Source organism: Astatotilapia calliptera, chromosome 19 (genome assembly GCF_964374335.1).
Source record: "Astatotilapia calliptera chromosome 19, fAstCal68.1, whole genome shotgun sequence".
In the NCBI taxonomy this organism is placed as follows: Eukaryota; Metazoa; Chordata; class Actinopteri; order Cichliformes; family Cichlidae; genus Astatotilapia; species Astatotilapia calliptera.
Window position 1 is genome coordinate 28,965,492 of NC_137440.1, and position 14,535 is coordinate 28,980,026.

Here is a 14,535-nt window from a genome sequence, read left to right on the forward strand (position 1 = left end):
GAGGGTGCACTTTATTAAAGCCATTTAATGTTGTTAGGACAGCAAAAGGAAGCAAGAGAGACCCAACACTATGGCAAGGATGAATGGTATTAAACTGACTACCATTACATGAGCACAGAAGTCACAAATGTTGCCGCTATGATGATGATGATGATAGTAACATATGAAGTCGCACTGATTTAAACTGCTTTGAGTATGTCACACACAGTAAAGACCAAAAAGGAAAAAATTACATGAATTCAATTCATGAATGTTTAAAATGCCAATTCTGCATGAGAAGTAAACGTGAGGAGGTTATTCAGATTTCATTGAGCACTCTGAAGCCATAATGAGCAAAATAAAATTTCCCTGGTATATGTACAGTAACACACACTTACAGTAAAGTAATAAAGTGACATGTACTGGACTGCTACACAATTTCATGTATTAACCTCAAAGACTGATAGCTAATAAATTGAGATAACATTTATTAAACAATATTTTAAACAATATATTCATACTTCTGGACTAAAGACATCTTATTAGGTACGAGTACTACAACATACAAGTATGGGAGGAAAAATACAATTGTTCAAACCCCATTAAAACTACTTTAAAAAGGCTTAATATATATTGCTGGTAATATTTTTTCTTTTTAAGAAAATATAAATTGTGCGACTGAAGCTTACAATACACTGCTGGCAGTGGCGCCAGATTCTGTGGTGACCAGCTGGGAATGGGTCATCCGTCAAGGCGCCGTGTGCTGAGAAACTCCCAGGAAGAGAGGAAAGAAGAAAAAACTAACCAAGAAAGGACAGCTGGACATCACGCGATGCCTGAATCGCTCGCACTTAAACCCAATTGCTGCTATGGTGTTTGTCACGGTGGAATGCTGCAAATATCACAAGATGTGCACAAACAGCAGCCAAACTATAATAAACTCATACAGATACATAAATAAGTGGGGGTGGGAGGTCTTGGAAACGTGTGTTTGTGTTTTGGAGGGGGCGTTGGGGGTTTGGTTGACAATGTGAGGAACAAATTGTAGTGTCCAGTCTAGTCCAGCAGTGAGCAGGCTAAATATTGACTCAGTTGATGTGGTCCAAAGCACGAAGCAGCTCCTCTCCCTGCAGTAAGTACTGACCCTGTAAGGGTGCATTCACCTCGCAGTCGTCGCGGGTGAGGAGCGGCAGGCCGAAGGAGGAACTGGTGGCCTCTGAAGTGCTGCCAAGCAGGCGACTCGCCAAATCTAAGATCGGAAAAGATCCAGTTGAATCTTTGATGTTCAATTTCAAGTAACACACTAACACTACTTACAAAAAAGAACTAGTTTATTCACCTGAAGACAGCAGAACGATGGTCCTGGTTGTACCAGACCCTGAAGGCTTCAGCTTTTTGCCCTTTTCAACCTGCTGCTGGAGCGAAGTTCCCTGAAAAATAAATACATAAATAAATAAATAAATACGGTCCCACTTCCAGAAGTCAGATTATACCGACTATGCGTATGTGCTGAGGACTAACCTGTTCTATAATCTCTTTTAGGTCACAAATTTTTCTTTTGCGCTGTGCATTCTGAACTGCGAGGGTCCTCAGCGGCATCTCTTTCTCCAAATGTGGGGCTCTGCAGCACACAAAAAGTAGGCCTTAACTAGCCTCTAAAAAAGGCCATAAAAATGTAATTTGGCCAAAAAAATTAAAACGTTTAAGAGATGTTACCCATTTGCCAAGATGGTGGGAGGATGAGGAGCATCTACAGGCTCCACAGGTGGTGCTGGGGAAGCTGTGCGACTGCCTGGCGCACTGAAGGGGGAGCTGGGATAGCTGTGGATTGGAGTACTCTCAAGGGACTTGACTGATCCACAAGACAAAGGCTCTCCTGGGGGCAGGCTGAGCAGCTGGAAATCATCATCCATGGGAATGTATGGAGCTAACATCTCCAGATCAAAGTCCTCCGTTTCCTTATGAGGAAACAAAAAATCAAATGGATAAGAATACAGAAAACTCTGGTGTTTATGTGATTCATGACTAACTTAATTTAAAAAAAAAAAAAAGTAAAAAGTGATGCTTTTTCTAGATTTACTACCTGTGTGTTGAAGGGTGTTTTGGGCTCTGTATCAATAGCAAACAGCTTCTCAACCAAGTCTAGCTTGAAGTCCGAGTTCATCTCTGAATCCATGGGGAAGCAGAAGTCCAGTGGACTGCCGGGCTAAAAAGAAGAGAAGTCAAAGGTCATTTTTTTCTAATAGATATTACTGAGTGGTTAAAAATATTAACTGTCAATGTCTTATGTTGACAACAAAATAGTAAGTCAGTTTTACCGCTGGGGGCCTGTGGCTGGTTGTGGTAGTAGACTGGGCTGGAGCATAGCTCTCAGACTTTGAATCTTCAGAGTTAGTGCTGGAAACATCCAGAGGCTCACTGGGTGGCAGAGGGGAAAGAGGCAGAACCAGCTTGTCATCTGTGGAGGGAAGCATTACATCGTTGTAGAGAGGGACATCCTTCAGAAGATGGATATCTGATTCTGTACCTGAGGGTAGACAAGGTCAGAATCGTTTCATTTAGCAAGAAATAAACCAAGTTATGCTGTTTAAAGAAGTTTAAGTATGTTTAGTCGGGTACTAACCGGGGCAGCTGAAGTGCAGGGAGACGATCGTGTCTCCGGCAGCTGGTGCCAGCATGGTGAGGGCTTCAGGCTCTCCCTTTAGGTGGTCATACAGGTTAATCGGCAGCTGGGTGACTGCCGAATCAGTAAGGATTTTGAGTATGTTCATCTTTGGGCTTTTCACCACCTCCTCCTCCTTCTGCACTTCCTCCTCCTTCTCCAGTTCAGCCTTCTTTGGCTGGACTGGAGAGAGCTCGACCTGGCTGATCTCGACTACAAGCTGGTCTTCCTCCTGCTGTTCCTCCTTTACCGGCTTCAAATCTGCGGTCTGCTTCACTGACAAGATCAGTTTCTCCTCCTGGATGCCACTACAACAGAGGAAGGACACGATGAAATTATGCTGCTGTAAAATTACTACCAGTGTATCTCAAGTAAAAAGATAATCCTAACCCTTACCCTTAGGTAAGGGTTAGGATTATTGTGTTTCCTCTGAAAGAATGACTTCAGTGAGACTTCAGTGTACCTGAGCACGAAGTTGACACAGACAACACACTGTGGCTGGGAGTTCTTGTTGTTGTAAATGACAGTGGCCTGTGTTTCCACCCACACGAAGCCTCCTTTCTTAGCCAACATTCGGTACTGGCCTGTGCAGACTTGGCCTTTTGCAAACACTAAAAACATCAGGGGGAAAAAGAAAAAAAAAAAAAGAGGAGAGAAAAAAAATTAAGTTAGGCAAAATTAAACAGCTAACATCTGTTTTAAACTTTTAAATCCAATTATGTTTAACATTTTTGTTTATTCTTACAGTTTTGGTGGGTCTTGGTAAGGTGGTCTGAATCCAGAGCATGGTAGTACTCATACACAGAACGATCCAACAGGTCCTCTGGATCATAACCCATGAGATCAGTGATCCTAGAGAAACAAACAATTTATTTAGATTGAATTCTGTAGTACCTACACTGAGCACTAGATGGCTCTGTGTCACTACACTACAATAGATAGAGCGACGCTGATGAGCGGCAATAGCCAGAACATAGGTTTAAGGAGCTGATTTAGATTTGATCCCTGTATCTTAAGCATATAAGACTTACTCCCACTGGCAAACTAACCTCTCATCACAGTACGTGAACTTCATGTCCATCGTGTGGCGGCTGAGGAAGGTCTTGGTGTCCAGAGGGACCTCAATGTTGGAGGGGTGCGGGATTGGATCGCAGATCAAAACCAGGTAGGGCACAGGTGGCTCCTTTTGCCCGTTGGTGCCCTCTTCGTCCGGGCTGTCATAAACGCGCACGTGACCTGTGCAGTGAAGCACCTGCAGGAGGACAACAGTTGTGTGATGATTATGGGATGTACTTTTGTATTTTGTGTGACCACAACATATTTTTTTTACTTTCAGTCCTTTGACATAATCTGTAAATGAGAAGCATTGCAAATTTGAGTATGTTCATTTCCTTCACACAGTAACATTGTCTGCCATAACTCAATGTAGTTTGCATCATTCACTTTTATGGATGCAAACTAGTTTTCAAACACACTGATCATAAGCTACGCTGACTTTATTCTCCCTCAGTCATCAGCACCTACAAAAATGACATCACGTGGACAGCTGCTTACTAGTCTTGTTTTCATCACTCCTCCCTGCTCTTTAGCCCACAATAGCTGTCATCACGTGGCTTTATTATTGCCAACAGCACAGTGGTCCAGCTCAAAGGAGGCCAGGCTTTATTAAAATGTTCTGTGAAATGTGATTGACTCAGCCAGCAGCTGTGGTGTTGACAAACCGAGATGAACAACGCACATTGGAAACGGCAACACAAATAAATATATTATCACTTATTACATTACTGCTTCTGATGGCAGGTCTGCGAGTGTGTTCCCACCACAGCCTACCTTCCATGTAGCAGATTTGACGTTGACAGTGCGGCCCCTGCTCGTGAGGGTGCACTTCATCCGCAGAAAGAAGCTACGCTCTGTATTTGGCTCCTTGGATTTCTTGGAGCCTGAAATCACAGAAGCAGGAATAATGGAGCCACAATTACAAAAGGGGGGAAGCTGCTTCTTACATGCTGTTTCAATGGTGACCACTTCCATTTATTACTGCCTCTATTTTAAATCTTCATATTTCAGTGTTGGGCAACTGCCAATTTGCATACAGGAGACACCAGGGTGCAAAAGTGGTTGCTGCAACGCTACCAGCCGTTATAAGTGCACATACCATCAGTGTGCAGTGAGTCCAAATCCAAGCAGTACAGAACCACGTGTGGGTTCCAATTAGACCTACTGTTAACAAATTACCAGTCACACCAATGTTATGAACCACAGGTGTAAGCACAATTTGTGATTCACCACAATCACAAAACTATAAGCTGACATGACCTCATTGACCGTGCTGACCTCGTGACTAGATAGAGGAAATGATCAATTGTTCTCACAGCTTCTTGGTATGAATTTATCGGCTCAGATTGAACTGCGCTTCCTGCTAATTGGTTGACCTGACACAGTGCTGCGCTCGTTTATTTCTCCCTTCCTCTGTGTTGTAGGTTTCATAAAGAGACACTACTCACCGGGTCTGTGGATGAGCATCTCCCTCAGCTCCTCTTGGTCACAGGGATGTGTGAAGTCAAACACACTGTGTCCAGTCAAGTCAAACTGCAGAGTACAGAGAGAGAGAGACAAAAATGCTTAGTAACAGTTAACAAATACAGGATCTAACCTTTTTCTAGAAAGAACCAAATTTCAAATCACTTTAATTCCAAAGACACACAATTCAGATCTGTATTTGCACAAAATTAACTGTAGAAAATACTGTACTATATTATACAGTCAACGCAAAAACTCCTCCGCCCTGAATTTTGCACTTTTGTCTCCTCCGATCAATCTCTTGCTCTGTGCTTCTCCCTTCTGACACAGCAGGTCAAATCAAACCAACCTGTGCAAGCCCGAGGCACTTGCTGACATTCTCGGAGAGATAGATCATATCTCCATCCTCGGACAGCACCATCAGAAAGCCCTCCAGAGCTTTTAGGTAGGAGCTGTTTAGCTGAATATCAAGCTCTGCATCTTCCTCTGTTGTTGGCTCATCTAGAGGAGAAAACAGAAGGAGGAGAGGAGGGAGAATTTGAGGTAGAGGGAGGCAGGGGGGAAAAGCAAAGGAAAAGGAGATCAGGTAAATGGCATGGAAATATCCTATTATTATTATTATATCACAACACGTTGTTGGCAGAGTTTATTATAAACAATTTAAATTTACACTACGGACCTGTAACTGAAACCTTATGGGGCTACATGACATAAACAACAATGGCTGCACAATTCAATAATCAGAAGAGTGTAAAGAAACAACTGTGCACCAAGCTGAACTTCTCATTATTAGGTGGAATAGCATACAGATATATACAGATACCTACCAGTGGAAAGCAGTTTTCTCATGCGCAGGTAACTGATGGCGAGTCTCATGATTGAGGCCTTGTCCAGGCTGGAGCTGACACTGTGGGGCAGGGGCAGCTGCTGGGCCAGCTCGTAAAACACCTCTGACTCCTTCCCACGCCGACATCGTGCTGCATCCCTTGATTTCTCCTTCCTGCGCTCTGAGCTCGCTCTGCTGGACAAAGGTAGTGGATCAGCCACAGCTCTGACACATACCGGGTTTGTTATGCACACTGCTAGACCTGACATCCCTCCTTTCTACAGCCTACAGTGTCTAGAGAATGCTGCGGCAGCTGGAGTCTGCAACAAGCAACCTCACGGCCAAGCCACCGTCTAGACCCCCGTCAGACTCATTTACATGCATAGCTATCTGCAAGCATCTTATTGGCTGTTGACCAAAAGAAACTGAGTCCTCCCACTCAAAGTGATTGGCTAGGAGGATAGTCATAGATTCTCCTGTCTCTTGGTGCACGGCCAAGCTACAGTGCAACATCAATCATCATGATGTTTACAAGCCTGGTTCAACCAATCTATGGGGACGAGAGATGACAATACCTGCACCAACACAGGGTAAACACACAAGCACACTAACACAGTGACACACTGCGAGTGACCTTCACCTACCAGGACTAACAAATGATCACAGTTTCTTTCATTTATGTTAGTGGCTCATGACTGCTTCTGCTGACCATAGCTCCAGTTTCGATCTTACATTTAATCCAGGCAGTGATCGAAGGTCTGCCTAATGGACTCTCAGAGGACTGTAAAGAAGAAAAAAAAAATCACAGGAGCTGACGGTACTTTAAAACACCCAAAATCTTTAAAGTGATAAAAATAGATAGCTACTATATATATATATTAAAAAAAAATTAAAAAAAATCATGCTCTTGTTTTTATATTCAGCTGGACAGAAAAACATTCAACAAGGCACTGATTTGGTGTTTTATTTGCACTGTTGTGCAATACAGATTCTTTTATGACCACAAACATAAATACACTGGAAAATCATCATCCTAATTGTCAACCACACTGCTCTACTTCAACCCAAATGCATTTAGCTGACACTGGACCAGCATGACAAGGAAATGTCATGGATGGAATGGATGGACGCTCAAAAGCCCTTGGCTATGAAACACACACCTAATTGAAATTGATCTGTTACGCACTTGCAGCGCTGACCAAGGCCATGCTGTTATTTGAGGCTCTCCAACAAGAAAAGGGGCCGGCTAACTAAAATTAGCTTACTGTATATCAAATCACCTGGCAGGGTGTCAGGATGCATTTTTTCCATCAACTATATAATATGTGCAAACTCCTGTGCAACGTAATTAGTCCTTTGGGGCAGAAGGATTTGCACAAGTCTAGGCAAAGCATTTGTCCCCCAGGAAGTCGCAAACATGGTGCTGAGAGCAAAAAAAGCAGTCTGTAAACATGTGAGGCATCTCCCAACAAAGCTGCACAAACAAAAATCTAAACATGAATGCAGTGACCACTTTTCAACCCAGGGAAAAAAGAGAGAGAGAAAGAGCAAAATCATACTGGATAACAGCCAATCCACACATGTACACGATCTCTTTCCTTCTTACTCCACTCCTCAACCGTCAAACCATGCATGTAGATATAAACTGGAGAATCTTGAATTCTACAGTGAGGAAGCCAGCACCTCTTTAATGTTGGGGGAATGTCAACCCATACCTTCATCATCTGGTAAAACATTTCTATCCTGGAGTAAGTTCGGGATACAATACCCACATGCACAGGGCATGAAGGTCACTGAGTGGTTTGATGACTATGGAAATGATGTGAGTCATATGCTGTGGTCACAGTAACAAATTAAACACTTATGGGAGATTTGGGCCTGGATTGTAAGAGGGCTCCATCTTCTTCACCCAAACACCAAATAAGGGAATATCTTCTGGAAGAATGGTTTCATCCAGAGTTTCTGAGAATTGACTAAATCAGTGCAAAAACATTGCAGCCCACAAACCTTAGTAACACACTTCCTTGTATTATTTTTCCACTTGTCTCCCCTTTTTAACTGTAGCAATTGAAAAAGCATATGATGAAGTAGGGCTGATTGAGTATGACAAAGGTCACAATAAAGATAATTTTGGCTAATATTGATGACAAAAATATTTAAGGTTTCTGAAAGCTCATGCATTTGTTGTTCGTCAAAGTTCTTGAAACCAAAATCTTTCAAGAAAAACAAACAAAACTTTTACTAGATTTTGATAATCAAAGTCTGTCTTACACATCTTTACATTAAATGTACTTTTTCTCAGTTTCTTTCTTTCTTGCCAACCAAGAAATCCGAACTCAATTTGCAACTCAAGCCAAAACCCAGAGCACATTCAGGACTTTAGTGAGCAAGTTAATCATCTTCCAAATGAAGTGTGCAGGTAGCCACAGTTATGCTAATGCAAACTGAGCAAAGTGGACAAGCAAAGAAAGAGAGAGCGGTTCTGTTAAAAACAGCCAGAGTTGGGACAAGATAAGGCTAACTATATTTACTGAGGAGACTCCATCTGTTGCATCACTGCAAAGCAGAGGGACATTTGACGCTGAGCATTTTCCATTTACCTCGCTATACACCAGCATAGCGAGGTGTATAGCTCGCTATGCTGGACCATCATAAATGTTGACAAAAACAGCAGCAAAACAATCAAAACAGAAATGAGGAAAAAGATTAGACGAGACTAAAACTAACGCACATTATCATCAAAATACTTTGAATAAAACTAAAACAATATCAAGTGACAAACTGAGACTTTTGGTTGTGTATTAACCAAGAGGAAACCTCTTGAAGATTGTTTTTATATGTAATGTAAACAGATTTCAAGCCAAGCAGCAGTTACACCCATACATGCATGCAGATTCACCGTTACTATTGTCAATACCATGGACAAATATTTACAACACCCTCTGTAAACTCTGTTGGACACAGCCAGGATATCTGGTCAAAATAAGAGCAGTTCTGTCTGTATGTATCACACAATCATCTCCAGCCTACTCAATTAATTAGGTCAATTTATCATTACAAACTAAAGGATCACAAATGGTTAATATAGCTTTATACACAGGACACACACTGAGAAACTTCTCTTGCTGAGCAGCTCATCATGACTGAACCATTAGCCTGCCATACGCATTTTCTTTTGTAGTTGTATCAGGTCCTCATGCAAATCCTGCCCAAATCAAGCAGACAAGTAATACTGCACCAGAATACAACCCTACTGAATAAAGAGCCATTACAAAGGTTATTTATCTCATTTACCTAAGGCTTCATTGAACAGAACAGTACTGTGTACCTCTTATGAAACCTTTAAAAGCACCACTGATAAGGATACAGTAGAGAAGTAGTAAATTTATAGGTCATAAACAACAGCAGACAGTTTCTAAAGTTTCCCATTTGGACAATAGTCAAACACCACCTTCACTTTTGTGCTTTTCTAATTCAGTTGTGACACTAAATTCCAAAAATCTAAAACCGCTACTATTTCATAACCGCCTCCACCATTTCCAAGCTTGAAATCAGCTTCCCTAGGAACACCCAGTTCACTTGATGTTAAAACTAAGGCCACCAGAGAGGCCATCATTATGCAACAGGATTAAAGCACGTGGTCATGTCTGCCCAGCTGCCCTCTACTTGCCCTACAGCAGTCACAATTTGTAGTATTGCTCACTTTAGACTTGTTTGTGAATTGGCGCTATTACATAAACAAAATGTATTTGGCTTGTAGCCAAGTGGAGTAGAGATTAATAGAAAAACAAAACACTCCACAATAAAATTCAGTGTGAACAACGTTAGCAGTTCCCTATGAAACTTGTTACTAGAGGCTGTCCCAATTATTATTATTATTTTTTTAAAAAGACAAACACTCCGTCCTGTTCAGTGTGACACCAAACTATTATATAACCAGCTCTGGAGAAACAACACTGCCCAATGTAGGGAGAAAATCAGAGCAGGGCTCAAAATAACTCATTTAAAAGTCAAATTAATCACTTGCATTATAGCTACATGAAGTAATATTTTTGTAAATAGCAAACATACACAAACTCCTGTGTGTTTAGTGTGACATTTTAGCACATCGTATTGGTTTTTAAATATTTTGCACACAGCAGTGGATCAGAAAAGTGAAATTCTGTCCAATAAAGAGCCATCTAAATAAAACAAACAAACATTAAACTGAATGAACATTTGTGGTGACTGTAATAATACACAGACACTTTATTGGACACACCTTGCTTGTACTGGGTTGGACTCCTTTTTGCTTTAAAAACTGCTTTAATTCTTTGTGGCACAGATTCAACAAGATGCTGCAAATTTGTTTGCTGCCTATTATGCAAATCCTCCCAATCCACTACATCCCAGAGGTGCTCTACTGGACTGAGATCTTGTGACTGCGGAGGTCATCAGAGTACAGTGGGTACAGTTTGACATGACTTGAGCTCTGTCAAATAGCGCATATTCCTGCAAGGTGCAGTCACCAGAAGATAGATACACTGTCGTTATAAAGAGATGGACAGGGTCAAGAACAATACCCAGGTAAGCTTTGGTGTTTAAACAATGCTCAGGGAAGCCACTAAGGGGTATAAGATGTGTCAAGAAAATGTTACCCGCATTATTACAACAGCAGCATGAACTGGTGCTACAATGCAGGATGGATCCATGCTTTCATACTGCTTACACCAAATTCTATTGTCCAATTTTTATGAGCCCATGTGAACTATAGCCTCAGTTTCCTGTTCTTATTTGGCGGGAGTGATGCCAGGTTTACAAAGACAAAAAAAAAAAAAAGAAGAAGAGTAATTTCACCTCAAGTTAAAATAATTTCAACAAGCCATAGTTACTACAGCTGATTACATTTATTCCATGAACACCCACTGACTCAACTGCAGCTTTGATAACAAGAGCAACTCAGCAGGACTTCTGGGTGTTCTAGTCTGACTGACTCACCAGAAGTGGACGTTACAAATCAACTTCCTCTGGCTTCCCGTGTCTTTGTTGACCATGCTTTGATTTTAAAACGTGATCAAAAGGGGGGGAAAAACAACTTGGAATCACAACATGAAATGATAAGTTTAAAAAAATGGGCCTTTCATAAATCTAGTAGGCTCTTACAGCTTTGACTACAAATATTGTTTAATGTGGAATTATCACAATTTAGCTTATATGCTCCTTCTCACATGGCAAAGATCACTGACTTTACTGTTTGTTTGTGTGCGACATGTTGCCCTTCACACTACAAAAGTACAATTACTTTACAGCAAACCATAAAGATATTTGTGACCTAAAGTTTCCGAAATATAAAAGTGGAATATAATATGGACCAAGTTTCATTGTTTATACAACAGTTCACAACACAACTCCAGCAGGGCCTTTCCACTACTTTTCTGTAAAGTGCTTTTTTTGCTTTAAGAAAATCAGTCATCACAATTAAAGCTTTGAAGGCCTAAAGTGAATGTTTATTCAGCACACATTTTTAACTTATCTGGAAAAACAAAAAAATCCATAAAAAACAAAAACAAACATACCCCCTATGCTTCATATTATCAAGTAACCCAATTTCTTTTTCAAGTTCAGACTAGCCTGCTACTTGAATCCCTCAAGGGAACCAGGAAATTACAAGCTAGCGAATTGCCACACACACACACACACACACACGGCCACTCCTATTGACGTCAAGCCCTAGTGATTAAGAGATGAGACAGAAGTAATACTACAAAGGCACCTCACAGACACCAGCCAGATCTGCATCAAACCAGACTGCACACTGGAATTTTTTTCCAACACATTTTAATCTACATGTCAACCTTTCACCTAAACTCCAAATTAGGTGACAATAAGCAAAGCCCCTGAATGCAATCTACATTAAAATATGGTGACTGCCTGGAAATGGAGTATTCATTTGTTAAAAATATCTACAGGGTGACCAGCATCACAGTTACCTTCCTTATGTAACTATGGAGGTAACAGACACACACACAACAGTCATGATAAGATCTTAACAACAGCCCGGTGCGCTTTTTAGGATGTTCCATGAAACCAGTTTGCACCCATGTTGAGTTGCCAATGTTTCAAAAAATGTTGTTCTGACAATTTTTTTTAACCAAACGTTTTTAGAGATCCACCCACCATATTTTGCATCATTACAAATAACATTTTTTCCTTAAAGACAACTGTTTGCATATACACACACAGCAAGCTTTTCTGAAAACAGTGTTATTCTTACTATTTTGCCATCAGCCTACCTGCAGGTTGTTTTCTCTTTCATGACTTTCACCATCTTATGACCACCTTTTTTGGGGTTTTTAATCTCAGGATTCACTCTGTTCATCAGACTATTTTTTGGTCTTGTGACTGCTGTTACCATTATAACCATCTTTTATCCTCTTGTTTGTTTTGTAGTCTAATCTAAGATTTATACACAGAAGCATAATCTCATCACCTGTCTGCCTATTTTAGAACATCTAAGAATGACAGAAAGGCCTGGATGAGTAATCTGCTTGCTGCAGAGTTATCCTCTTCTACAGTCAATACTAATAACCACTTTTTCACTCAAGCACTTCAATAAAACTCATGAAAATCTGCTACATATTGCAGTCGATGCAGACTGTCTGGCTGGATTAAGAGTTTACAAATAATCCCTGTGCAGTTGAGTTGTATTACAGTCCTACACATTTTATTTGTTGTGGGAAAGTAATGGTTGCAGTGGCTAGATGTTAAGGATTTCCTACATTTAAAAATAAAGGCTCTGGCCACCAGACCTGTAATAGAAATATGTTAACCACTTTTAAGTAAGGTTTACTTATAAATAATGCCAACCTTAAATATTAGGTGTTATTAGCTTTTTTGTTTGACTGATTGTTTTTTTTTTTGTATGCACTGTAAGGTGACATAGACTGTTTAATAATGTGCTTCTCACCGAGAAAGGCCCGTTTGGGGCCTGGAAAATCTTCTTTTTCCATCACACACCTTTGGGCTCTGATAACTTATAATAGCCATACTTATTTGTTTTTGTTATTTTTTGTTTTGTTTTGTTTGTTTTACCTAACCATTAATGAATTAGTTATTTTTTAAGATACAACTCAACTTATTTATGTCAAAAATGGTTTATCAACTTTCTCTTGTTCTACCACACAGACCTCCAAATGAAGCCTTCAATTGGGCTTCTGTATAAATAAAAGTTACTAGCCACTAACATGATATTATGGCACTCTGATGATTATTAAAGTTGATCACTCTGGTGGTGGGATTTTGTGCAATTGATATTGCTCAGTATTGAGGGGGTACAGTATATTCTACAAGGCCTTCCAAAACAAGATAATTATGCCTACTTCTGGTTTTATAGTTAAGCACAAATTAATACGCGGAAATCTCAAACCAAGGCCTGCTCCCCCCCCCAAAAAAAGCCTCAACGTTTCAGCAGAAACCGCACACCACACTGATCACATGAGCGCTGGCAGCCTTTCACTGAAGTGTCAAGGTTGGCACCTAAAGTCCAAACAGTACACCACCAGTGATACACTATTAATAAGCTATACAATAAGCAAAGTGTCACACTCAAAATAAATGTAAATAACGCTGATGTTGCATGCAGGAAGTCTTAGCAATGGTCACAAACAAAAACGTTGCTGGCTAAGTAGCACTTATTTAACGCAGATTTAATCTAAGTAAAAAAAGAAGAAGTCTAGATTGATGTAAAGGGTAGTGACCAGTTGATGCTGTTTACCTGTTAACTCGACATTTTTGATAGTTTTTATCAGGTTGACCTACATTTGTAGGCTAGCTGCGTTAGCCATTGCTAACAGCGCCGCTAGCCGACACATTTTGACGAAACACACCGAACTAGCCTCTAACCTTGAAAAAAGGCCACAGTGTCGCAGGTCTCACAATAACCAAACGTTAAATAGAGACACATTTTCCAGTTATGCTTAAAAACTGGGCACATACGTAGCATTAGCCGGCACTGCTCTTACCTCTTCTTTTCGGGTACAGTTCCTGTGTCCATTTCAGGACGAAAAGACCTGTGTGGAGTCTCTCTATCGGTATAGAGCTGTGTTCGGGCCCGTCAAGAAATGAACCAAAATCCCACGATTTTCTACCGATATCAGTCCGTAAATCCTTAAGTGGATTGCATAAGAGTCCTCTCTTTGTGGATTTAGTTTAACAAATCAAACTCTCGACCGCTAAAAACAGATCCTCCGTCGACTTTCCTTCAGAAATATTGCCACGCTGGAGAGACGTTCAATTGCCGAGACAATGTTGCTTCAGAGTAAAAGTGTTCACTCCTCCTCCGTTCCGCGGACGCGCAGTCACACGCTTCTTTTCTCTTTTTTTTGCATCGAGGACGCGCACAGGAAATCCGAGCGTCCCACCGACAAACGACAGATTGCTGTAATTTTCAAGAAGATCCTACAACAGCGAGACATACAGCGACTGTTAATAGCTAAATATCACTCTGAGGTAAATAAACACATGTAATAAAATTTAAAAAGCACTGTTTTAAATAGTGTTAAATGTAGAG

The 14,535-nt window shown here is 40.7% G+C and overlaps 1 protein-coding gene across 2 annotated transcripts; it reads right to left on the minus strand.

The window, feature by feature from the left end:
- Positions 1 to 5: 5 nt before the first annotated feature.
- hif1aa (hypoxia inducible factor 1 subunit alpha a) lies at positions 6 to 14,311 on the minus strand. 2 transcript variants are annotated; one of them, XM_026151267.2, is made up of 15 exons: positions 13,988 to 14,311; positions 5,989 to 6,179; positions 5,511 to 5,662; positions 5,146 to 5,230; positions 4,472 to 4,581; positions 3,691 to 3,893; positions 3,387 to 3,493; positions 3,105 to 3,252; positions 2,603 to 2,949; positions 2,298 to 2,506; positions 2,063 to 2,185; positions 1,696 to 1,937; positions 1,501 to 1,600; positions 1,319 to 1,409; positions 6 to 1,228 (listed from the first exon to the last, which is right to left on the minus strand). In XM_026151267.2, exons 1-15 carry the CDS (start codon positions 14,017 to 14,019, stop codon positions 1,068 to 1,070), a joined length of 2,301 nt encoding a protein of 766 aa, XP_026007052.1. In that variant the 5' UTR covers positions 14,020 to 14,311; the 3' UTR covers positions 6 to 1,067. The 2 variants fall into 2 exon arrangements, with proteins under 2 accessions (XP_026007052.1, XP_026007051.1); XM_026151266.2 differs by having other exon boundaries at positions 5,989 to 6,182; positions 13,988 to 14,300.
- Between the last annotated feature and the right edge of the window lie 224 nt (positions 14,312 to 14,535).

What these genes read in the sequence shown, in the direction of transcription:
- hif1aa (XM_026151266.2), bottom strand. Translation starts at nt 14,019, where the DNA reads ATGGACACAGGAACTGTACCCGAAAAGAAGAG. An exon ending in TTCACGTACTGTGATGAGAG is followed by an intron (nt 3,494 to 3,690) that starts GTTAGTTTGCCA and finishes TTGTTTCTCTAG; the next exon opens with GATCACTGATCTCATGGGTT. An exon ending in TAAAAGAGATTATAGAACAG is followed by an intron (nt 1,410 to 1,500) that starts GTTAGTCCTCAG and finishes TTTATTTTTCAG; the next exon opens with GGAACTTCGCTCCAGCAGCA.